Source organism: Maniola hyperantus, chromosome 19, assembly GCF_902806685.2.
Source record: "Maniola hyperantus chromosome 19, iAphHyp1.2, whole genome shotgun sequence".
Classification (NCBI taxonomy): Eukaryota; Metazoa; Arthropoda; class Insecta; order Lepidoptera; family Nymphalidae; genus Maniola; species Maniola hyperantus.
In genome coordinates, this window is record NC_048554.1 from 12,383,430 (window position 1) to 12,410,772 (window position 27,343).

At 38.4% G+C, this 27,343-nt stretch overlaps 2 protein-coding genes across 10 annotated transcripts in view; both read left to right on the forward strand.

Annotated features, from left to right (window-relative positions):
• The window catches only part of LOC117991296 (potassium voltage-gated channel protein Shaw-like), a 160,771-nt gene extending 154,627 nt beyond the window's left edge, over nucleotides 1-6,144 (forward strand). The window contains exon 10 of the mRNA XM_034978864.2: nucleotides 714-6,144. Coding sequence (XP_034834755.1) covers nucleotides 714-1,291 — 578 coding nt within the window. The 3' untranslated portion in view covers nucleotides 1,292-6,144. The remainder of the gene's footprint in view (nucleotides 1-713) is intronic.
• Nucleotides 6,145-20,170: 14,026 nt separating this feature from the next.
• LOC117991065 (potassium voltage-gated channel protein Shaw-like) overlaps nucleotides 20,171-27,343 on the forward strand; it is a 408,219-nt gene continuing 401,046 nt past the window's right edge. For all 9 annotated transcript variants that reach the window (XR_011237882.1, XR_011237881.1, XR_011237884.1 and 6 more), the window contains exon 1: nucleotides 20,171-20,414. The gene's annotated coding sequence lies outside the window, so the exon portion shown is untranslated. The remainder of the gene's footprint in view (nucleotides 20,415-27,343) is intronic.

Below are 27,343 nucleotides of genomic sequence, written 5' to 3' on the forward strand. Positions count from 1 at the left end.
CTTATACCTATATGACGTTTTGTCGGTCTCAACGACAGAGACAGTTTTCTACAAATCTGATATCTCCTTCTAAAAGTCGATGTACATTACTTTCTGCCGCGTACTGTAATACCATTGGCTTGGCAGACTTATTGGTGCTACAAATAATATTCTGAACCAGTGGTAAACACACTTGACGATTAAATAGCCGGTCAAGTGCGAGTCGAACTCGCACATGAAAGGTTCCGTACCATTGTACGAAAAATATCAATTTCTATTTTTTTTGTGATGTGAGCCCATACCATGGTTTTTGGATTTTCCCCTTTACTTGTGCTATAAGATCTACCTACCTGCCAAATTTCATGATTCTAGGTCAACTGGAAGTACCCTATAGGTTTTCTTGACAGACACGACAGACAACAAAGTGATCCTATAAGGTTTCCTTTTTTCCTTTTGATACATCAAACCCTAAAAAATCTTGTAATATTTGTGCTTCTATATCTGTTATTAGATTGCTCTAGTCCACGGAATGAAAGAAAAATAGATCTTAAAGAAAAGAGAAGTTAAAACAGAGTTGGCATTTGATAAGGCAAAGCTCCTTACCTATTGTACATGTTTTCGAAGCCAGATCCAAACTAAAAAAGATATTTGTTTCAGATTCTTAACTCCCTGACCGTTAAGCTATTGACTCATTAGTAGTTTTTGAAAAATTCTTAATCCCATATTTGTTGCAGTTGAGAGTCCAATAATCAACACGCAATGCGGCGCCATATCCCTGGCGTCTCTGCAACCACCTCTGGTGACCGCCCCGCCCCTGCAACCAAGACCTGCAACCACCGGCTCCCTAGACCTGATGTTACCCTTGCAACCAAAACTGTTACCTGGCTACAATCTCCAATCATCGTTTCTCTCCAGCACCCTGTCTACTGTACGACCACCTGACTTACCAAAAAACACAAGAAACGACTTTTTCAAACCCAGTGTTGAAGTCATAATCGAAAAAAGGGAATCCTTAACAGATTCAGTCAAAGAAACTAGTAATTGTAATATTAATGTAATAAGCTGTGAAAATTTAGATAGAGATTTCAATGTAAATAATTTAGAACAAAACGAAAGTGTGAATGACATTCATTTCGTATTAGAATTAAATGAAAATCATAATAATGTTATTGCAAATGAAATTGTTAATGAAGAGAATAAAGATAGCGTTTCGAATGATGTAATTAATTCTAATGTTGTAGAGGTTGATACGGTGGACACAAGTCTTAATTGCAGTTCGAATGACAACAGTCCTAATAATAATTCTTATTGATAAGTATCGTTAACTAGCTGATGCCCGCGACTTCGTCCGCGTGGAATTAGGTTGTTAAAAATCCCGTGGGAACTCTTTGGTTTTCCGGGATAAAAGTAGCCTATGTCACTCTCCAGGTCTTTATCTATTCCCATGCAAAAAAATCACGTCAATCACGACGTGATTGAAGGACGAACCAACAAACAAACACACTTTCGCATTTATAGTAAGGGTACTGATTATTGTAAATAATTATAATGATGAATGTCTTACTGAAAAATCTAGCTGTGAAACCCCATCTGTTAAAATTAAATGTTAGATAAACTTAGGTTAGATATTAAAATTGAAATTTGAATGATTCTTAAAATTCGAAACTAAAACTTCTAGTATATTAAAATAAGTGTACATAATATTTGAAATTTAAATTTTCTTAAATTAGAGTCGAAAACGTGAAAGGGAAGTTCGGGACCGTAAACTTTTGGAGAATGATAATTTTCAAAGATGAGGAAAATTTTGTAGAAAATTTCAAACTTAAATGAAGTTGAGAAACGAGTTACAGTTTTAAGAATGCTTGAAATTGTAAATAGAAAGTGGATACCTGAATTAAAAAAAACTGCTTTTCACTTTGATATTAAAAACATTTTACGCATGCTAAAGTTTAAAATGGAGCCAAAATAAATTTGAAATGAGTGCAAAATCACTCCTGCTGTTATATTAAAGAGCCTAGTACACATTGACCCACATTGGCGTATATTCGCCACGTGCACAGTTCACGCTGGTCGTTTTTTTACGCCTATACAAGTTAGAAATTTCACCTGGTGGTAAGTGAAGATGCAGTCTAAGATTGTAGCGGGCTAACTTGGAAGGGGTATGGCACGGCTTTAATGTTGTAATAATGGCAACCCCCTGCCAGACACCCTTAAAGTTTAAAAGTTTAAGGATGTCTGGCAGGGGGTTGCCGGGGTTGCCACGACACTAAGTATCTGGCTATGCTTGACGTGATTTCTAATACTATTCTGAAGAAAATATTAAAAAAATAGACTTTAGAAAATTATTACTTTGACATAGTAAGATTTTTTACATCTTTGTTACCTGTTATCTGCCAAAGTCACCATGATCCAAACAAACGTTCCTCCCAGAGATGGGAACATTAAGAAGAGAAACTTTCAGCTTTTATAAAATAACGAAAGTCTGGCACGCGCTGGCTCTCTCTCTCTCTCTCTAGTATTGCTATTTCTTTCATAATATTCATTTCTTTCTATCTACGGAAACTTTTAGGTAGTCATAAACTTTATTGTATAGCATAAAGTATACAGGGTGTAACCAGAACGCTGGCAAAAACGAAGGCAGGTGAGAGTACTGATGATTACTGATATGATACTACAAAAAAAACGCGAAAAAAATATAAATAATCCTACATTTTCTAAAAGTTCACGATATATCTAAATATATAAAAGGAAAAGGTGACTGACTGACTGACTGACTGACTGACTGACTGACTGATCTATCAACGCACAGCTCAAACCACTGGACGGATCGGGTTGAAATTTGGCATGCAGATAGCTATTATGACGTAGGCATCCGCTAAGAAAGGATTTTTGAAAATTCAACCCCTAAGGGGGTGAAAAAGGGGTTTTAAATTTGTGTAGTCCACGCGGACGAAGTCGCAAGCATAAGCTAGTTGCAAATAAAACATCTGGCGCTAAAGTTCAACGAACGTTGCGTAAGTAGACCTTTCGGAGTCTATGCCGCGTCGTAATTGGGGCATTGACCGCAGTTTTGCACGCTATACATTGCGGGTTTGAAAAACACTAAATCACTAAAACTACGAAATGTGACAAATGGTTATTGGTATTGGATTGTGTTCAGGTAGTATAACAATAACGCTAAGTTTTTGCTAGCGTTCTGGTTACACCCTGTAGGTATATGAGTATTTGTTTGTCGCATTGATGCTGCTGGTATCGATTTTGCTCATACAATGTCCAATATTCGCCGAACACTTTGGGCTAAAGAGAACTGGAGGCTTTATAAAAATTATCGAATCAATTTTTGTCTTATGAAAAAAAAGATTTTAAAAACCTTTGTCTTGACCAAAACTAGTGTAGTAGTTACTAGTTAGTCTATAGAAAATTGTTGTATATTTTGTAAAGTGAAAGACGTAACAGTGATTCAATTGTACACAGTGTTTAAATAAATACATACACATGTTAGCGTCATTGCTTTGCCTACAGTTGAATTTAAAAAAAGAATTGCGAGGAGATGTAAAATGGCGGCCATAAAAGCCGGAGCTATTGATTTGAAGCAGGGAAAATTAGAATTTATAATTATGTCTTCAAGAAGTTAATAGTTTAGAACTAAGATTGAAGTTTATTAAGCATTGTCTAAATGGAATAAAGTCAGTTCCTAATAGTTGAGGTTATTTTTATTACACAGTTTAATAATAATTACCTATGGGCTATGGGATTATAAGGAATCCGGACTTGTATATTTAAATACAAGTCCGGATTACTTTGCCCTCCATCAAAATCGAACAAATTTTGGTTTAAATAAATGTCAATTTATCAAAAAAAATACATAGCGAATTTGCTTATAAATTGTTTTTTGGACAAAGTATCATTGAGTGGCAAAATTGGCTAGTTTGACGGCAAACTATACCGTTTAGGACGTTAGGATTTAGGAAAGTGGAATAAGCCCTTAAATTGGCCCCCCCAAACATTAATCGTTTTTTTTTAAACCAACAGTATAATTGACACCGATTCCGTTGTCTTTCTCTAAACTAAATTTAGAGTACCTGCATCCTTTTCTTTTTAACAATGCTAAAAAAGGACAGAACATGAACTTTACATTTAAAGACTCTAAATTTTAGTGCACGCTACAAATTTAAACAGTAGGCTCGCGACTGTGCGCTATAATCACGGGTTTTACCATCTAAAAATTAAATTTAAAACTGTCAAACTGCGTCTGTCCTTTTCATATTACATTAGTAAGAAGAGGATTCGAATACTCTAAAATTTAGTTGTGCTCAGAATCAGTACCAATGTATACCGAAAAAGCTTAGACACAAAATTAATATTGGCTGTGAAGTAAAATTAAACAAAACACGAATCCTAAGCTAAAATATTGCCTCTAGGGAATAAATTGTAAATTCCTGTATAGGAAAGCCAGAAAGTGTAAGCATTTAAGTAGAATGTGCCAAAGAAAATGCAAAAAGTCTCTAGTCAGATTATATTCGTAAGATAGAGTATAAAAATTGTGGCTGTTAATAAAATAGGTAAAGCTGAGATTTTTAGTTTTACACCCATAGATTTCCAAATGACATCATAGAAAGATATCTGCTGTTTTAGTCCCGCAAATTGCTATTGCGCTGGAACCATGTCTCATTAACATCGAAATGACGTCATTTGACGTATATTTAAGTAAAAATATACCATCAGCTCGAAACTTCAGTCTAGTGCTGACGACACTAAAATGGTGGCCACGCGCATTAGCAACTTGTGGGACTGATACAAGGGTAGTGTCACAGAGTTTCAGCAACATCTAATAGGAACGATATTTTTAGCAAACGTCAAAACGCGCACTTAGTATGCGATATTCTATGAAATACTGGAATGTGACGTCACATCATAATGACGTACTTTTATAGTTTAATCGACAATTTAAAATAAGGACGTGGATTTTACGTATTTTGGAAGACCCTCTATTTAATAATCACTGAGAAATGATTTATTTTTGATGTAGTCAAATACCCAATTGTAAATGTTGTATAGAAGATAGAAGCAGGCGTTACCTTTTCATGCACCTAATGCAAAAGTCATGATAATAATGTGGCCGATTCTCTACACAATCTCTAAACTAAGCTAAATAATTGACAGGTCTAAATCTAGTGCCATCCTTTTCTGCGAGCGACATTATGAAAGGGATAACAATAGATTTAGACGTGTCATTTTAGTTTAGTTTAGAGATTGTGTACAACGGAATTAGCCCCATTACCTACCTATTCAAGTTACCATAAGCTTTCCTACTGTACTTTACAATTTGTGCATTGCAAGATCTACAGTACGCGGCCGAAATCTTTAGAAGGAGCTAGCAGATTGTAGAGCACTCTCTCTGTCGTTGAGACCGATTAAACGTCATATGGATATGAGTGACAGAGACCACCAAAGCCGAATTCGGTATTTGACAACTAGTCAAATCAGTAACTTTTTATCAAACGTCAAAACGCGCGCTTAGTATGCGAATTCTATGAAATACCGGTGTGTGACCTCACAATCATTTGACGTGCTTTTTTTAGTTTAATCGATAATTTAAAATGGATATTACACTTAAAACCAACAAAGGACGTGGATTTTACGTAATTTGGAAGACCCTCTATTTAATAATCACTGAAAAATAATTTATTTTTGATGTAGTCAAATACCCAATTGTCATCCTAAAGGCCGATATATGTACATTACTTTCGGCCGCGTACATCTGCTGAGGATGTCCCGGTGTCGAAGTGAAACTTAGTGTTAGATGAATTTAAAAAAATTGGGTGTCGTTGGAGGACTCTTGACAGAAGTGAAGCTTGTGTGTGTTCGAGACAGTAGTAAGGCAGCTGGCTAATGGAGGGAGAAATAAAGGACGATAATAATTACGTTCTTTCTCCCGGCAACCGAGCTCGGAACAACGCTATAGAAGCTTCGCTTCAAAAAAGTTTTTAAACAATACAGAATTTGATCCGAATTTTGATATTCTGTGTAATAGCTTCTCCTAATGTGTAATTATTAAAAAACTCGTGAAATGCAAAATAAATTCGTAGGTAATTGATATTAATAAATAGATATTTTTACTGTACCAAATATTTTATTATTTAAATAAATCAAAATTCAAATTTGGTAGAGAGTTTTATTTATGCCTGATTAAGTAGAGCCTTGGAAGCCTATGCTTGGAGTTTCTCTACGTGATCAAATCAGAAATGAGGAGATCTTTAGGAGAACTAGAGTAACCGACATAGCTCGACGGTTTGCGAAGCTGAAGTGGCAATGGGCAGGGCACATAGTTCGTAAAACCGATAGACGTTGGGGTCCCAAGGTGCTGGAATGGCGACCTCGCACCGGAAGACGCAGCGTTGGAAGACCCCCCACTAGGTGGACCGCCGACATCAGACGAGTCGCAGGGAGCCGCTGGATTCAGGCGGCGCAAGACCGTGGCGTGTAGAAGTCCCTACAAGAGACCTATGTCCAGCAGTGGACGTCTACCGGTTGATGATGATGATATGGTAGCCTAGTGGTTAAGTAAGACGTCCGTCTCCTAATCGGGAGGTCGGGGTTCTAACTTTTCAGAGTTATGAAATTAAATATCACTGGCTTAGCAGTGAAGGACAATATTGTGAGTAAACCTGCAATCAACACTTGGCCAGCGTGGTGGACTACGGTCTAAACCCTTCTCTTCTGAGAGGAAACCCGTTCCCAGTAGTGTCTAACCACTAAGCTATCATGTAACAAAATAAAAGCCTGTATTTCCCGCAGCACCTGGGATGAAGCCAGTATATTAAGTTGAGCGTCTCTTTGAGTGGACAGTGGTCGAGGTACAAAGCCTCCCCAACACTGGCGAGTAATTAAATTTCGCCGGACAGACTTTAATCAATCGCACAGCAAAGGGCGGCACAGACGCGCGACTGTCTTCTATTGAGCCGCTGCGCGATTGCGGGAGAATGACAGCTACATTGTCACGATCGCAATCACCTCTGATTAGTTGACGCTCGCTCACTATTGGCTACAATGCATTGTTGCAACAAAAATCGCACAAATTCAGCCAATCACAACAATTGTAATAATGATTGATGCAGGTTTTAGGCCTTAGGGCAATCGCCCTGCAGATTTCAAAAAATATTTCTTTGAAAACACTAAATAGCAATCACCGTCTCAACCCGTCGCTGGCCTACTACCTACTAGGGACTCCTCTCAGAATGAGACAAGTTTAGGTGTTTGTTAGTGCGACAAAAGAGTTGCATATCTGCGCTACCTAATCAGTTTCGCAGTAAATATTAACCGTCACAGGAAACTGGGCAATAAAGCGGCTTCAGAAGGAAATATTGAAGGACAATATTGACTCGGAGATCGATCCATATCTATCCGGGCGGCAGACTTATTGAGATTGGATTTTTACAAACCCGTAAGAATTACGAAAAATCTGGCCTCATTTATTGTTAACGTTATAAAAGAAAGACCTGTGCAAATTTTCAGCTTTCTAGGTAAAAAGATTTAGGCTGGACGTTGATAAGTCAGTCAGTGAGTTCGTTAGGACTTTTCTTTTTAAAAGTAGGTATTGGTGACCGCACAAACTTGCGACAGTTTTGAAGCTGCTATTTGTTAGCACGACAAAATAGTCGCATATCTGCGCCACCTAATCAATTGCGCAGTAAATATTGACCGTCACAGGAAACTGGGCAATAAAGCGGCTCCACAAGGAAATATTGAGGTACAATATTGACTCTGAGATGGATGGATGTGTCCGGCCGGTTGACTTGTGATGGGATTCTTAAACGAGGTCATGTGATTTGTGACTTATGCCTTCATTTTTATTGAAAAACTAGCTGATCCGGCGAATGAAAAAATTGCCACCGTAAAATGGACAACTTCTAAGCGTAGGACTGGGAAAACGTGCCACTAAATTTGTAGGACTATGTGGCCATTTCATTGTAGGTACAAATATTTATTATGCTGCATACAAAAAATCAGCTGGTTATTCATAATTTTTATGACCTCGTTATTTGGACATACTTATTCGGAGTGGAGGACCCTCCAGTCATACCATTTATTTTGTAGGACAATTGTTTTTCCGAGTTTATTAAATCCAATTATCTCAATGTTCAAAAAAATATTTACTGTTAACAGACATTTTCAGACAATTTTAACAACTCACCAAATTGCGCAGTACTATAGCGCTACCTGTACCCGTAGTACAAGATTTTACGTCTCACCAAACGAAACCAAATTCGAGAGTCGAAATACTTCCGCGTTACAGTAAAATGGACCTAAACAGCCTTGAATGTGTACTGTAACGCGGAAGTATTTCGACTCTCGAATTTGGTATGGTTTGGTGAGACGTAAAATCTTGTACTACGGGTACTGTATAGAGAATTTTCACAGAACAAAAGTTGGGCGTCTTGTGAAACGGAACCTACAGACGAAGAATCGGCTTGTTATTAATCAGAAAAAAATCCCTTGACGGCTGCTGGACTATTACTTTGAAAGTTAAAAATACTAATTATTTGTTCATGAACACATTTTAATTTTTTTTGTGATGTAACCATAAAATTTACGGTTTCCAGATTTTATCCTTTGTGCTATAAGACCTACCTACCTGCCAAATTTCATGATCTAGGTGAACGGGAAGTACCCTATAGGTTTTCTAAATAGACACTACAGACTAACGGACGGACGGACGGAAAGACAGACAACGAAGTGATCCTATAATTTGTTTTTTTTTTCTTTTGAGGTACGGAACCCTAAAAACGTAAAGTGTCGTTATACGGTTCAGTGTTTCATTGTAGAGCGCAAACAGTTTCAACACGGTTTGAACAGTTTCCAACAAAGTGCTTCTATTTCTATAATGAAGCCCAAGAACCCTTGTAATTAGGGTTCTTTGCGTCTTTCATTAGTTGTTTCCAGTTCGTGGCTCAACAGGGTTAGGGTGTGTTCACACTGTACGAATTTCAAATAACTGTAAAATCTAAATCTAAATGTTATATAAAAGGAAAAGGTGACTGACTGACTGACTGACTGACTGATCTATCAACGCACAGCTCAAACTACTGGACGGATCGGGCTGAAATTTGGCATGCAGATAGCTATTATGACGTAGGCATCCGCTAAGAAAGGATTTTTGAAAATTCAACCCTTAAGGGGGGTAATAGGGGTTTGAAATTTGTGTAGTCCACGCGGACGAAGTCGCGAGCATAAGCTAGTGTTATATAAAAGGAAAAGGTGACTGACTGACTGACTGATCTATCAACGCACAGCTCAAACTACGGGATGGATCGGGCTGAAATTTGGCATACAGATAGCTATTATGACGTAGGCATCCGTTAAGAAAGGCTTTTTAAAAACTCTATCCCTAAGGGGGTAAAATAGAGGTTTAAAATTTGTGTAGTCCACGCGGATGATGTCGCGAGCATAAGCTAGTATTATACAAGGTACTAATTAGGAATCTAGCAACTAAGTCCCATCCTACCAAACCACAATCCAATATCAATAACCAATAACCATTTGCCCCTATACTTGCAGTTTTAGTGATTTAGTATTTTCCATGCAACCCCGCAATGTATAGCGTGCAAAACTCTGAGTCAATGCCCCGACTACGACGCGGCGTTGACCCCGCGGCACCTATTTAAGTAACGTTCAATTCGTTTTAATCCGGTATTTGACAACAAGTCAAATCAGTAACTTTTTATCAAACGTCAAAACGCGCGCTTTGAGAAGAAAAAAAACGAGAGTTTCTATGAGATACCGGTATGTGACGTCACAATCATTTGGTGTCCTTTTTTATTTTAATCGATAATTTAAAATGGTTATCACGCATAAAACTAACAAAGGACGAGGATCTTATGTATTTTAGAAGACCCTCTATTTAATAATCACTGAGAAATAATTTATTTTATGCATAGTCAAATACCGTATTTTCTCCGTGCCTCGGAAAACACGGTAAGGGATGATTTATGCTAACTCTCTATTTTTGGCCCAACCCGAGAATCGAACCCAGGATCTCGTCATCCGCAGTCAAACATGCTAACCACTAGATCAACGAGGCAGGAATAAAGAGCTTCTGAGACGGTCAAGCGGCTTGACGTCAAGCACGTAGATTTGTTTTGCTTGATCAAGCTGCTTGATGAAAGTTTGATGCGCCCGTTAGCGGCTTGATCAAGCAAACGGCACTTTTCTCATAACTCGAACACTATCCGAACGTCGCGTCAAGCATACATATGAATATAAAATCGCATCAATCACGCGTCAAATACGTAAATGCTTGATTCTTGATTACAAGCATTCATCGTCCTTGACGTCTAGCTGTATGACCGTCTCAGATACTCTTTAAGAAGAAAGAATGTCTTGCAATTCCCAACAGCTTTATGAAAGCACCCTTACCTACCTTATTATGCATTGCATCGTCAAAACAAGGTTCAATTTCAGAGTACCGGAGTGTGGGTGAAATTGGGTGAATTTCGTCGTCTCGCGTCAGGTTTGCTATTAGCAAATAATGGTTTGTTTATTGTTGTATAATGACATCAATTTTGTGGATAGTAACTTGATGTCGTTATAATTTTCACGGAGTTTTTACCCAATAGCGGTGAAGCTCAAAGGAGGGCTATGTGTTTGACCTGTACACCTATATTTCTTTTTTAATAGAGTCACGGGTCACCTGATGTTAAGTGATTACCGTCGGCCATGAATGCCCCATGCGAGGTGAAGTGCAGTGCAGCGCAGCACAGGTGCGTGTGCACCTTTAGTACTCAAATGAGATCCAAACTACGTTTGTATGGAAAGCGCTGGGGAGCGCACTAAGTAGTGTTACTTCTCAAGTGATTACACGGATCAATTCGCGACTGAAAACAACTCTAATTTTAAAGTTTTTATGATAGTGTTTTTACCTACACTTCAAGGAAATTTCTAAATAATTTTTAGGGTTCCGTACCTCAAAAGGAAAAACGGAACCTTTATAGGATCACTTTGTTGTCTGTCTGTCTGTCTGTCTGTCTGTCCGTCTGTCTGTCAAGAAACCTACAGGGTACTTCCCGTTGACCTAGAATCATGAAATTTGGCAGATAGGTAGATCTTATAGCTGACATTTGGGGAAAAATCTGAAAACAGTGAATTTAGGGTTAGATCACACAAAAAGAATTAAATTGTGGTCATGAACTAATAATTAGTATTTTCAACTTTCAAAGTGAGTGACTATATCAAGTGGGTATCATATGAAAGGTCTTCACCTGTACACTCTAAAACAGATTTTTATTTATTTTTATGTATCATAGTTTTTGAATTATCCTGCAAAATGTCGAAAAAACAACTGTAGTACGAAACCCTCATTGCGCGAGCCTGACTCGCACTTGGCCGGTTTTTTAATTCTGAATATCAAAAAATGCGCAACTGGCAGGATGCAAAGTGTCGCTACTAGATGGCATTGACAGTCGCTTCAGTACTGAGTGAACATGCATATCACAAATTTCGTAACTGCCAATAAGCGAAACCGTGGCCGAGCGGTCAAGGCGTCGGGCGCGAAACCCAGAAGACGCAGGTACGAATCCTGCCGGTTCCGCACTTTGTGATATTATGTAGGTAGTTAAAATTATTTTGAAAACAACTCTTTCATATTAAAGTCATCAGCGGCGTACAACTTTGTTTTACCTTTGATGCGTCGCTCGTTTATACAAAGGAAGGTAAAGGGGTGGATTAATGTTGAAGGATTAAGTTCTGTTTACAATGTTGTTACCACACATTACACTTTGTAGTTGGCAACACTGTAATGCCCACAGAAATCTAAATATTGTAATAGAAATGGTAATAATCTAAATCCATCCATGGTCCATATTAATATAATATCAGTAGGTACTCTTATTATAAATGCGAAAGTGTGTTTGTGTGTTGGTTTGTTGGTGTGTTGGTTTGTCCTTCAATCACGTCACAACGGAGCAACGGATCAACGTGATTTTTTTGCATGGGTAATGGGTATAGTTTAAGACCTAGAGAGTGACATAGGCTACTTTTTATCCCGGAAAATCAAAGAGTTCCCACGGGATTTTTAAAACCTAAATCCACACGTACGAAGTCGCGGGCATCAGCTAGTAGGTAAATAATATAAATAATAAATAACAATTTTATTCCAATGAAGATGCGGACTATTATTATATTATTGCAAAAAAGCTTAATTCTGATGAAGATGCGACCTATATAATATTATAAATACTATCTGTCCCGGCTTTACTCACGTAACGCGCGGACGGACTCCCTTGAAAAAGGACCCCGTATGGGTTCGAAACTAGTCGGGCTAACGTCGACTACACACGTGAGTAAAGCCGGGACAGATAGTATTTATAATGGAAATCACTCACGGTAGTTTAAACGCTATATAATATTGTAAAAAAAGCTATAAATAAGTTAAGTATTAATTAAAGCCGTTGAAGTAATATCATCACCCGGATAAAGGTATAAAAGGCAATAAAATAACGAGACAGGGTTATAATAAACGAGGTCACAACTACCAACTCACTCCAGAATAAATTCCGCTGATATTATAAGGATTGCTATACACATGGTTGGCTCGGCACAACCGGGCGTCAAATATTATCTGTGCGCTTCTGCACATCTCACTATGCTGGATTGGTTGGAATTCTTCAGGAAAACACTTGTTGAAGCACTATTTTCTTTATTCCTTAGGTACTGCTACCGCTAGGTCTGGAGGAGAACTGTACCGGCATACAAAACCGGGCCAGTATTTATTTGAAAATCCCATAAAAAAAGTAGACCATCTGATTGGCTGGCCAATCAGAGGATCTTTACATTGACCAATCAGGAGAGAGCAAGCTCGAGAGGTGTGGCCTACTCAGAGGGGTCTTTTCGACTCCGGGCTATACCGTAGTGAGAGCCGCGCCTCTCGCTCTATAATTATTCCTATCCCTTTCTACAACTATCTCGCTCTATCACTGTTGCTATCTCTATCTACGCTATTTCTCTCGCTCTAAACTATTGCTTTCTCTGTCTACTTTTATTTCCTATCTCTGTTTATTTCTATTTATTAAATCTTTATCAAAGGCTATTAAATCTAAGTTATTTACATAGTAATATCTTAACAAATCCTATCATAACTATGCTACTGTTTACATGCTATTTAAGTATATACTATACATAAGACTTTGCTAAACATTGTTTATCTATACTATATAAAATCCTATAATAACTGGTTAACTATTAATTGTCAATCAATACACACACTAGGCACTATATCGTCCCGCACATTATCAACTCACTACCTACTGAGTTTGGGTCTCCTCTAAGAATGAGAAAGGCTTGCCACGCTGGCCCAGTGCGGATAGAAAGAAAGAAAGAAAGAAAGAAAGAAAGAAAGACGTTTATTTATGCAATTGTGCCACACATTACAACTTAAAGCTAAGAGCTGGTTATTCCGGCGCTTCTTCCACCTGAGAACAAGCAAAAGAAGCGCCGGAACAAACTGTCATATTGTGTGGCACAACCCGAAAAAAGGGTCCCAGCTCAGCATTATGCTGTATGCCTTGTTGCACAAGAACATACAGCGCTGATTTTCAGCTGGTACCCTGAACCGGGTGACGCCACGGAATCATAAACTAATGATAACTAAACTAATGATAACTAAGCATAACTAATAAAATACACGGAAACATTAAAAAAAATCACTAACTAACAATTACTATACTTAGTTATTTAGCACCATACATATTTCAATGTCTAATTATAGTAAGACAAAGACTAAGCACACCTACATAATTATATTATACGTATATAAATATTAACTTAATATAAATGTTAACACTAGGTAACTACTTCAGTTTGTATATAATATATAAAACACAATTATATATACATACATATACGTACACATATATAAATATATACACATAATACATGTATACATGAAATATAGCAGACTTCCCACACCTTTAAAGACATTATTATGGAGAAAAAACTCTTAGGCATGCAGGTTTCTTCGCGACATTTTCTTTCACAGTGAGAGCAAGTAATATGCTTGCTTGGTTAACTTAAAATAAATTCGTTTGTATGGGATGCTTTTGGGGAGCGCTTAAAGGAGACTCTTAAAGCACCTGGGCGATAAGTCAACTATTCTAACTAATAGATATATTCCCCGGGTGGAATTAAAGTTGACATTAGGTAAACACTTGTATGTATGTTGTATATAACACCGGGTCGGTTTGGTTGTTAAAATATCGGTCAAGTGTGAGACGGACTCGGGCGAACCCTTCGCGTACTATTTATTTTATGATACTTAGTACGGAAGTACTATCATACACGAAATAGCACTTTTAATTTTTTTCAATTTTATGGCGACCATTTTGAATTTTTTAGTATTTATTGTTATGGCGGATAAAGAAATACAAATTTTCCGAAAATTTCAACTCTCTACCTATTATGGTTCATGAGATACACGGACCTCGTCTCATCGGCGGGGAACTACGACCAGCTACGGAAATTCGCGCTGCACCATGGCATAAGAACCGAAGCAGCTCGGAGCGTACAGGTGCCAGGCCGGCACCACGGAGGAGCAACAGCGGGGATCTCAGCTGCTCTAGTGACGTCTTGCCCCCAAGGGGGGATAGTGAGCATAAGGGACAAGGAGGAGACATAAAATAATTTGTAGGTAGTCAAGAAGGCGCCCCGGGAAAACGCCAAGAGCAAGTACCGAATGAGCGCCCTCCCGTGATTCGGCCCATAATATAACCGAGAGGTGGGCCATGGGAGGTGAAGGGTTGTCCCAGGTTCATGAGATACAGCTGGCTGAATGACAGACGGACGGACGGACAGTGGAGGCTTAGTAATAGGGTCCCGTTGACACCCTTTAGGTACGGACCCTGAAAATTACCGAATCGGATGTACCGACTCGACTATGTGTATAGCAACCCCAATAGGTAAGTTACGTAATAAGTTTTTGAAATTAAACACTTTATGTTGCTTTTATGCAAATGCATCCAGCGTTTACAGAAGCGTAGTAAGTACTGTGCCAATAAAATATTGCGATAGGTATCGCCATAGTTTTTTTTTTAAATTCATTATAGGCGCACGTTTGACTACGATCACACCTGATGGGAAGTGATAATGTGGCCTAAGATGGGTCGCGAAAATAAAAAATAGAAATAGTACGGCAGATATCAAATCATTATTATTGTTTCACCAAATTTTACAGCCAAAATTAGGTTAAGCCACTGATGCCTAAAATAAGTTGTACAGTGTACACCCGTGTTGGCATACCCCTTACAGACTAGAATATTAAAAATAATAAAGGAAATTCATGAAAAATATGATTCTAAACAAAAACATTTGTGACATCTCTACATAGTATTAAATAAAGTCGCTTCCCGCTGTCTGTATGTATGAACGCGTAGATCTTTTAAACTACGCAACGGATTTTAATGCGGTTTCCATAAATAGATAGAGTGATTCAAGAGGAAGGTTTATAGGTATAATTTAATATTGGTTTGTGTTAATTTGTTGAAATATGACGATATTTGAACAAAATGTCGGAAGAAATCAAGCTTTCATCGAAAATTAAAAAATATTACGCGTAACAAAACGAGACGGAGGCGGCGGTGCAATTTATAATATTAGTATGGGAGTGACACTACATAAGTACATTGCGACCCATGCGAAGCCGGGGCGGGTCGCTAGTTAAGTTATAATACGAAGTTTAATATTAGCTCCTTCATATGAAATTGGCGTTTTGTAAGGGAGGAGATATCACTTGCTTTAACGGTGAAGGAAAACATCGTGAGGAAACCTGCATGCCTGAGAGAGATCCATAATGTTCTCAAAGGTGTGTGAAGTCTGCCAATCCGCACTTGGTCAGCGTGGTAGGCTATGGCCAAAACCCTTCTCACTCTGAGAGGAGACCTGTGCTCTGTAGTGAGCCGGTGATGGGTTGATCATGATGATGATGAAGGGAGGAACATAAAGTTAGAGATGCGTAATCCATGCAAAAATCACACCAACTCGTTGCGGCTTCATTGAAGGACAAACTAATAAACCGTCAAACGTTAAACATTTTCGCATTTATAATACGAGTATTGGTAAGTAAATATATCATCATCATCATCATCATCATCATCAACCAATAGACGTCCACTGCTGGACATAGGTTTCTTGTAGGGACTTCCACACACCACGGTCTTGCACCTGCACCTGCACCTGGATCCAGCGGCTCCCTGCGACTCGCCTGATGTCGTCCGTCCACCTAGTGGTGAGTCTTCCAACGCTGCGTCCTTCGGTGCGAGGTCGCCATTCCAGCACCTTGGGACCCCAACGTCTATCGGTTTTCCTATGGTGCATTGTGCTGTGCCACTTCAGCTTCGCAACCCGTTGAGCTATGTCGGTTACTCTAGTTCTCCTACGGATCTCCTCATTTCTGATTTGATCACGTAGATTAACTTTGCTCTCACGTAGAGAAGCATAGCTCTCTCCATCGCCCGCTGAGTGACTCTGAGCTTTCTTATGAGGCCCATATTTAGCGACCATGTCTCGGATCCATATGTCATCACTGGAAAGTGGCAACACGCACTGTTCGAAGACTTTGGTCTTCAAGCACTGAGGAATTTTGGATAAGAAGACATCTCGAAGCTTCCTGAAGTAAATATATACCTAAGACTATTTCTTTTAATACAGATGATCAAAGAATGTATAAGTATACGCAATTCTTTGAAGTAAGTACTTCAAAGAATTGCAAGAATATGCAATTAGAAAAGAAACTCAAATGCATCAGTTTCCTCCAGTTTCCCTCTTGCCGTTAGCTCTAATTTAGTTATGTACAACCTTGTTAATTCTTCTTTGTACGTAACTTTCTTTCTTTCTTGTCTAATTAACGAACTTGTTATAAAAGCTCACCCAGCTGCACTGTCTTTTTCAACCCTCTTGAAAAACACCACACTTTATTTTAAGTTTTTTGTTTAAAATGAAATACATATCCTTAACAGGTAAAATCAATAAGATAAAATAAATGAATAAATAAATAAAACATTTTTATTCAAAGCAACTATGGCTTAATTTGTTAGTAGACATACTTAGTAACTACTACTAGATGTGGAAAAAAGACAGTTTTTTTTTAAAACGACGTACTTTTTCTGAGAAAAATCTAGAAATCATTTAACTAAGGGTAATCTATACATATAAAATTCAGTCCTGACTGACTGACTGACTGACTGATTGACTTATATATTATATCAACGCACAACCGCAGCTCCTAGAGACATGAAATTTTGAGGATGTGTTCTTTGTAAAGAGTAGGTATTCGCTGTGAAAGGATTTTTCGAAATTCCACCCCTAAGTGGGTTAAACAGGGGATGAAAGTTTGTAGGAAAGTCCGTCATTCAAGTTGTTTGCACGAAAATTGGTATTTGGGTTTTCGGTCACAAATGAAGAAAGTACGTGTTCCAGGATTTTTGGAAATTCAACCGCCACTTCGATTTTCTAAATTCCACCCGAGAGAAGCCGGGCCGGGTCAGCTAGTATCATATAGTATTATATATCATATTTCATGACTCAGCTACTGCATTCAAAAAAAATCTCTTATCATTTTACGGTGGGTTCATCTCCTAAGTAACTTAATTATTAATTGTTTAGTTAATAATAATAATAATAATAATAATAATGTTCTTTATTTCAGGCAAAATGTACCCATATTATTACAAAAGTCAATAAAATTATAAATAAAATAAAAATAATTAAAATCTACAATAAAAGTAATAACAAAAATAAGTACAATAATGTTTTATTGTATAGTAATTCTATCATTATTATTATTATTAGTTAAGTAGTTAGTTAAGTTCTTTTTATTTGTCTAGATACATTTATCAGCCTGTGTTTGTCTATAAGTGTCGTAGTTTGTGTTAAATTAATGTATTGTGTGTGTTCCTAAAATAAAAAATAAAAAATAAAATATAGGTATTAAAGCTAAGGTAGGTATATACCTACGTCCATTTTGGATAATGGACTCTGGATGTGAGGGTGGTTGGGTAGACGCGTTAATCATTTCTAAGAACGGTCAGAACGTTAAGCTGCGGTGTGTCTATAGGGAGCGTGCGATAATTGCATGCATACATTTTAGATAATACACACAGAATAGGTACGTACTAGAACTAGTATAGGAGATGATCTCCTTCCGACCGGATTTCGGTCAAAATTCAAAATTCAAATAATTTATTCATATTAGGTAATAAATAACGCTGATCAAAAGCTGATCCACGCGTCTGGTGACCCAAGAGCTGGTGCTTATTTCGCTCAACGGTTGAGCCTTGCCGTTCAGCGAGGTAATAGCGCCAGTGTTTTGGGCACAATGCCCATAAATGACCATTTGGACGGCGTATATTTTTTGTAAATATAAATTTTTTAGTGATAAGTTTTTCTGTATGTATAATGTATATACATTTCTATTGTTGTTATTCATTCATATTTTTAATGTATTTATTAAAATATCCTTAAAATGTTAGGTAATAAATAACACTTTTTGATTGTCTGTTGTTAGTTTTTAAGTTATAGTGGTGATAATTATTATACAAACTTATAACTAAAGCTATGAGGGTTCCAAGCGCGCCCAGGTCTGAGAAGAGCCTACAACAAACTCAGCCGGGTATTTTTCGCTTTTTTCACTCGGAAAGTTCCAAAATCCCGACTTGGCAAAAAAAATCTGGCAACGCTGAGCAAGACACACTTTTGCATTTATTAATATTAGTATGGATTGTATGAGCTTTGCCTATCTCACGTCACTAAAGAAATGTTTGAAACTTTGAGTTTACAGTACAAGATACGAACCTATAATAGTCCCACAATTCAGCGTAATTAACATTTATATAATTGTAACCTTAATATGGGACAACATCAACAATTTTCAAGTAACTACCGTCAACTAGGGCGGCAAGGAAAAACAACCCTTATTTTTAAATTCTAAAGTACTAGGGTGGTAAGTAGACTGGTAGACTGTAGAGTTCATTAAGGTGCACCCACATTAATTGTGACTCTGCGTCGGACCGCGTGACATCACTACAGTAGGCTGATGGTAGTGGTCTGTGCTGATAGGCTAACTTAGTGACTAACACTGAATGATAGCCACCGAGCTCATAAAATATTTATTTTTATTCCATTGAAGGTTTCCTACGAAAAAATACAGAGCGTAACCAGAACGCTAGCAAAAATTTAGCGTTATTGTTATACTACCTATACATAATCCAATACCAATAACCATTTGCCTCATTTTGTAGTTTCATTGATTTATTATTTTTCAAACCCGCAATGTATAGCATGCAAAACTTAGGTCAATGCCCCGCCTACAACGTGACATTGATTGATTGATTGATTGATTGACGTCACTCAATGAGGCAGCAGTGTAGAAACCAAACAATACCAAATCTACTCGGTGGCTCATTCAGGTTAGACACTGAGTTAACGAAGCACTCTGCAGGACTAGTGTTAAGCTAAAATGTGAATGATCGAAGCGTTTTATTTTAAACTAGCTGATCCCCGCGGCTTCGCCCGCGTAGATTTAGGTTTTTAAAGATCCCGTATAGCCTATGTCACTCAGGAATAATGTAGCTTTCTACTAGTGAAAGAATTTTTAAAATCAGTTCAGTAGTTCCAAAGATTACCCCCTACAAAAAACTTAACGATATTACCTCTTTATATAATAGTATAGATTCCGATATAAATTATGATTAGGTATGATTAAAATGTTAGCCATTGACTACGATCTCACATGGTGGTAAGTGATGTTTAACTAATCAAATTTAATGAAATTTTGTAGATACTGACGGGGTCCCTAGATGCTGGATTGGCGACCTCGCACCGGAAGACGCAGCGTTGGAAGACCCCCCACTAGGTGGACGGACGACATCAGAGGAGTCGCAGAGAGCCGCTGGATTCAGGAGGCGCAAGACCGTGGCGTGTGGAAGTCCCTACAAGAGACCTATGTCCAGCAGTGGACGTGTATTGGTTGATGATGATGATGATGATGATGACGGTAGTTGCTGACATGCGTTGCTGACACGGTCACGGAGCCATGTCACGATGAAATATCACAAATGTGGATGCACCTTAACAATATGAAATGTAAGTATCGGCTACAATGCGCATGCGTGGAAAAGCGAATACGTCAGTGAGAATACGGTGGCCATAAGGCGCGCGCGGTTTCCGCGCCGACCGCGGACGCCAATTCAAAAATGGAATTCTTAAGTGACAGCATTATCACAGATTATTAATAATAACGTCGATTGATCGTTCAGTTAAGATGTATCGATGTGTAACCAATGTTTGGGAGAATCGATTTTTTTTGTGTTGAATTTTTAATATTGCAGTGCCTCGGGCGAGTGTTGGTTTATTATGTGAGTGTATACTGCGTCCCTATAGTTCGGATACAGGTTGGTAAATTAAATTACTTTCTTGCGTGTGTTTTGGGAACTTTTCATGTTGGATGCAATTAGGGTTGCTACCCGTTATGTATTTTTTTATAGGTGTCTCACATTAAATTTTGTGGATCCCGTTGCGTTAAATGAAAATAGTAAGTAATTATAAAACATATCAAAAAGTATACCTTATTACAATAAAACTTAAAGCTAGCCTTATCTAATTACTATATAAATCATGACCGCGTGGAATGGTGCCAAGAATACTGGCTGCATTTCCGCGCTGGACAGCCAGGCTGATCCGCTGCGCAAAAAATGAGCCAGATTATTTACCTTATTATTTCATAATTAGAGAGAACTAAGTAAAAAGTATAAGCTGTGATAGCCTAGTGGTTAGGACGTCCGCCTTCTAATCGGAGGTCGGGGGTTCGATCCCGGGAACGCACCTCTAACTTTTCAGAGTTATGTGCGTTTTTAAGTAACTAAAATATCACTTGCTTTAACGGTGAAGGAAAACATCGTGAGGAAACCTGCATGCCTGAGAGTTCTCCATAATGTTCTCAAAGGTGTGTGAAGTCTACTATGGCCAAAACCCTTCTCACTCAGAGAGGAGACCCGTGCTCTGTAGTGAGCCGACGATGGGTTGATCGTGATGATGATGATGAAGTAAAAAGTGGTGAAAGCCTAGTGAGTAGTGGTTATGCTTTTGAACTCTTCTTTAGTGGGTCCATGGTTCGATCCCGCGCTCGCAACTTTCGAAGCTTTACTCACAATTTATAAAAAACAAAATACTTTAACAGTATTATAATAGCTAGTTAGATGTAGTATAGTATAGCTAGTTAGCTTATGCTCGCGACTTCGTCCGCGTGGACTTCACAAATTTCAAACCTCTATTTCACACCTTAGAGGTTGAATTTTCAAAAATCCTTTCTTAGCGGATGCCTACGTCACAATAGCTATTTGCATGCCAAATTGCAGCCTGATCCGTCCAGTAGTTTGAGCTGTGCGTTGATAGATCAGTCAGCCAGTCAGTCACCTTTTCCTTTTATATAACACTAGCTTATGCTCGCGACTTCGTCCGCGTGGACTACACAAATTTCAAACCCCTATTTCCCCCCTTAAGGGTTGAATTTTCAAAAATCCTTTCTTAGCGGATGCCTACGTCATAATAGCTATCTGCATGCCAAATTTCAGCCCGATCCGTCCAGTAGTTTGAGCTGTGCGTTGATAGATCAGATCAGTCAGTCACCTTTTCCTTTTATATATTTAAGGATACATTTAAAATCGCAACAAAGACATCGTGCTGGGCGCTCGCTTCTTCGCTCCAAGAACCCGTAATGGCGGACGCCGTGTTGTGTTAAAAACGTGTGTAAACGTGTCGCTAATCGCCTGAACGCCTCAGCTGTGGTCGATTCTCTCGCGAAAAGAAAGTGAAGTGAACAGAAAAAGAATTTACGAAGAACTGTCGCGCATACGTGAGTTTTCCTTTACTTTTCCTTTCTTTGTCCTAGTCCACTGCTTAGAAGCTTCCACTTACAGTCCTGGAGCTATCGAAGGTATTATTCATCACGCTTTTGAATCTGACCATAGTTTTTGGTTGGATTTAAATTTTTATTTACATTTTTATATATTTAAAGACTAGAGCGAACTAAGTAAGAAGCAGTGATAGACTATTGGTTGAAACTTCAGCCTACTCTTCGGAGAGTCTGGGGTTCGATCGCACTTCAAACGTTTCGCAGCAGTAGATTTTGAGCGATTAATTAATGTCACTTGCTTTAACGTTGAAGGAAAGCATCTACAACAATATTGAACTGATAAAAACTATACATTACTCCAAAGCCCAAGATCGAGGTACGTCGCGTCCGTGAATTATAAATGCGAAAGTGTGTCAGTCTGTCTGTCCGTCTGTCTGTCTGTCATCTGTATGTCAGTCTGCTAGCTGTTCACGGCCCGTCCTTTTAACCGATTTCTATGAAATTTGGTGCAGTGATAGCTGGCATCCCGGGGAAGGACATAGGACTTTTGATTCCGGAAAATCAAAGAGTTCTGACGGGATTTTAAAAGTACTGATACTTTAAAAAATATATATTTTAGTTGACAACCCTACGTCCAATGGGGCGAAATTCGGTCAGATCGCTATCGCCTGACTGGGGGTTACGTTGCTTTATAATTCATTATACAATAAATGGTTGTATAATACATTAAACCATTGTATAATTTATACAATTCATGCGTTAATTTCATTTAAATATAGCGCTGAAAAAAAAAGTCTCATTTTTCAAAATAATAAATTAGAAACCGCATGAAATTTTCCATGGATGTTTATAACAATGCTTTGTTATACTAAGTCACTCGGAGTCAATGCCGCGTCGTACGTGGGGCATTGACCCGAGTTTTTCAAGCTATACATTGCGGGTTTGAAAATGACTAAATGACTAAAACTACAAAATAAGACAAATGGTTCTTGGTATTGGATTGTGTTTAGGTAGTATAACAATAACGCTAAGTTTTTGTTAGCGTTCTGGCTACACCCTGTGTTTTGTCCATCATCCTTTCCTAATAAACAATTTTCTCTTGTTCCAATATTGTTGTACAACTATTTTTCACGAAAACCCTTGAACTTGTTACGTGTAATCGACGTTTTGATAAATAGGTTTTAGTTTGTAGGGTTTAGTAAACGTGAGTGTATTAGTAATTTCTTAGCCTATACTTTTGTACTGACTGCAGCCTTTAAGCAGTTGCAGTACACGGCAGAAAGGAATGTACATCGACCTTTAGATTTTAGAATGACATTTCGCCTTTGTAGAGCGTTGTCTCTGTCACACATACGACGTTTTGCCGGTCTCAACGACAGAGACAATGCTCTACAAATCTGCTATCTCGTGCAAAATGTTGAAAAAATACGACTGTAGTACGAAACCCTCGGTGCGCCAGCCTGACTCGCACTTAGCCGGTTTTTTTATAGTTCAAATTAACCCGTCTTCTGAGTAGGTGCCTAGTAGGGGTCGTTGGATGAATCCAAGTTATATTTGAAGAAGTTAAAACGACTTTGAAAAGCTTGACTCTCTAGATAGGTATTATTCATAGTAGTATTCATTATGCATTCTATCCACGCCGGGAACGCATTACATTCACTCATATAAGAGCCCGTAAGGTATATAAGTTTTGCCACGTCTTCGTAATATATTTTAAACTGGCTGATGCCCGTGACTTCGGTCGCGTGGATTTCAGTTTGAAAAAATTCCGTGAAAAACCTATGATTTTGCGGGATAAAATATTTTTTACTGACTGACTGATCTATGAATGCACAGCTGGAACTACTAGACGCATTGGGCTGTTTGGCATGCAGATAGCTATTATAACGTAGGCATCCGCTAAGAAGGAATTTTTTGAAAATTCAACCCCCAAGAAAGTAAAATAGGGGGTTGTAATTTGTGTGCGCGAGCATAAGCTAGTGTAAATATAAGATGTTAGCTGACTCACCCCGGCTTTGCTCAAGTGGAATTTTTGGAAATCGGTGAAAGTTTAGAATTTCCAATACTTTTTCATTTTTGATAGAAAGCCCATGGATTTTCTTAAAAAAAATTATCCCTTATTTTATCCTCTTAGGGATTATTGTCTGAAAATTGAAATGCATGTTTTTAGGATTCCGTACCTCAAAAGGAAAAACGGAACCCTTATAGGATCATTTTGTTGTCTGTCTGTCAAGAAACCTATAGGGACGTACTTCCCGTTGACATAGAATCATAAAATTTGGCAGATAGTAGGTCTTATAACACACGTAAGGGGAAATATCCAAAAACCGTGAATTTGTGGTTACATCACAAAAAAAATGTGTTCACGAACCAATAATTAGTATTTTCAACTTTCAAAGTAAGATTAATATATCAAGTGGGGTCAGTGGCGTGCAGGTCATAGCTGCATAAAAGCACTGCTTACCTAGTTGAAATGGCTATGTGCTCATTTTTCATGATGACCTGTCATTAAATAGGTAGTTAGCTAACTAATGCTTACTCTAGGTTCAAACCCTGTGCACGCCACTATGAAAGCGGCTTTACCTGTACATTCTAAATAGATTTTTATTTATTTTTATGCATAATAGTTTTTAATTATCGTGCAAAATGTCGAAAAAATACGACTGTAGTACTGAACCCTCGTTGCGCGAGCCTGACTCGCACTTAGCCGGTTTTTGGTCGAAAGTCCATGGATTTTCTTACAAACTCTTATTCCTTATATTGGTCACGTGCTGAGTTATATCGGGCCCGTATCGTTGTAAAAGTAAATCCTCTTTAGTATTATTGTCTGAAAATTGAAATGCACGTTTTTAATTTCTGGTCTGGTCTGGTGGGAGGCTTCGGCCGTGGCTAGTTACCACCCTACCGGCAAAGCCGTGCCGCCAAGCGATTTAGCGTTCCGGTACGATGCCGTGTAGAAACCAAAGGGGTATGGGTTTAATAAAAACTGCCATACCCCTTCCAGGTTAGCCCGTTATCATCTTAGACTGCATCATCACTTACCACCAGGTGAGATTGCAGTCAAGGGCTAACTTGTATCTGTATAAAAAAAATAAAAAAAAAAAACACCGAGAGTCAGCTTAGCTTACCTGGCCTGACCGGGGCGGGAAATAAAATACATTTTCATTCTGGCTCCGTGCCAGCTCTACCTGCATTACCATTTTCAATTGAAGTCAGTTTGGCTTGTGGTTAATTATTTTGTAATTAGACCTCAAGTATCTTAATTTGGTACCTATGGTACGCGACAGTTCGAGATGGTAATCAGGGTGGGGACCCCGCACACCCGCACAGCCCCCACGCTTACCCGGTGCAGGATAGCGCGGGTGACGTGCCGGTGAGCCAGCTTCCATCTTAGACTGCATCATCACTTACCACCAGCTGAGATTATAGTCAAGGGCTAACTTGTATCTGAATGAAAAATAAAAATAAAGTGTCACAAATCAAAATCTAAATATATAAAAGGAAAAGGTGACTGACTGACTGACTGATCTATCAACGCACAGCTCAAACTATTGGATGGATCGGGCTGAAATTTGGCATGCAGATAGCTATTATGACGTAGGCAATCCGCTAAGAAAGGATTTTTGAAAATTCAACTCCTAAGGGGATGAAATAGGGGTTTGAAAATTTGTGTAGTCCACGCGGACGAAGTCGCGAGCATAAGCTAGTACAAAATAAAATACTAAAATTCGAAATAGGCGTTCTTAAATAGAGCGGAGGTAAATAGTCACTCACGATAAGCACTAGACAAGTGAAATGCATGTAGATACACTATACTTGGGCGTGAGCCAAGCTTGCTATTTGGCGCTCTTTGAATACGTAACTTCTTTCCTACAGTTCCACTACTTACTTAAACAGAGCAGAGGCTGTGGCAGAGGTAAACAGTCACTCACGATAAGCACCAGACAAGTGAAATGCATGTAGATACGCGATACTTGAACGTGAGCCAAGCTTGCTACTTGTTTCTTTGAACACGTAACTTCTTTCCTACAGTTCCACTACTTACTTAAACAGAGCAGAGGCTGTGGCAGAGGTAAACAGTCACTCACGATAAGCACTAGACAAGTGAAATGCTGTAGATACGCGATACTTGGACGTGAGCCAAGCTTGCGACTGGTTTCTTGTGAACACTTCTTTCCTACAGTTCACTACTTAACAGAGCGGAGGTAAATAGTCACTCACGATTAGCACTAGACAAGTGAAATGCATGTGGAAGGCGCGAATATTAAAAACTATACTTGTAGATTGCTAAAACATAACCCTTCTTTTATTTATCGGGCTACGGCAGGTGAAAAATCGATAGCACCTATTTTGGTGTACCACCTGATATATTTAAAAGGTAGATAAAAGTTGATTGATTTGGCTTGATTTTCACAACATCGAATGTACGGCGGCACACAAAATAATGGAAAAAGCAATTCTCCAGTGATTTGTAGGCCAATTAAAATGCCTGCGGACATTAATATTTTGGACATGTTTTACATACTGAATAAGTAATTTTCTATTACATCAGCTATTTGAACCTATACATATACCATATCGGTGTTGCTATCCATTGCGATGGTTTAAAATCAATTGCTAAGAATCGTAAATGCTGTAAATCTTAATAGATTTAGATACTATTAGACTGTAGTAATAAAATGACGTGATTTTTTTGTTTAGCGGTAGTTTATGGGGTTACAATTCATTTTTTTACTACAGTCCAAGACGGGTTTATTAGCCCCTTTTTAGAAAAAGGTTGCAGAATGCATCAAAAATGTCCCAACCTATTTAAATAGGTAATCTTAAGATTTACAGCATTTACGATTTATAGCAATTGATTTAAAATTGTTGTTTTTAAGTAGTTATCGCCAAAAAACATGGGGATGTTCCCAAAGGAAAATGTTACGCTGGTCCATGCTTTTTATTTTTTAGAAACATAATTTTTTTCTAAATAGGTACCCATGTTTTTTTATAAAATTAGAAAATAGCATTAATTAAATACTTATATACTTATATAAGTATACTAAGTATTTTAAAATCCTGGTCGAACGTATCAAAATCCTTTCTTAGAGGGGGGTCCACATTTTAAACAGAACCTACATTTCAAAACTTATTTTTAACCAATGACCTGAGCTATGTCGGTTACTGTAGTTCTCTTACGGATCTTCTCATTTCTGAGTTATCACATAGAGAAACTCCAAGCATAGCTCAACGGGTTACGAAGCTGAAGTGGCAATGGACAGGGCACATAGTTTGTAAAAAACGATAGACGTTGGGGTCCCAAGGTCTGGATGGCTACCTCGCACCGGAAGACGCAGCGTTGGACGGCCCCCCACTAGGTGTACGGACGACATCAGACAAGTCGCAGGAGAGCCGGGGATTCGGACTGCGCTAGACCGTGGGCGTGTGGAAGTCCCTACAAGAGACCTATGTCCAGCTGTAGACGTC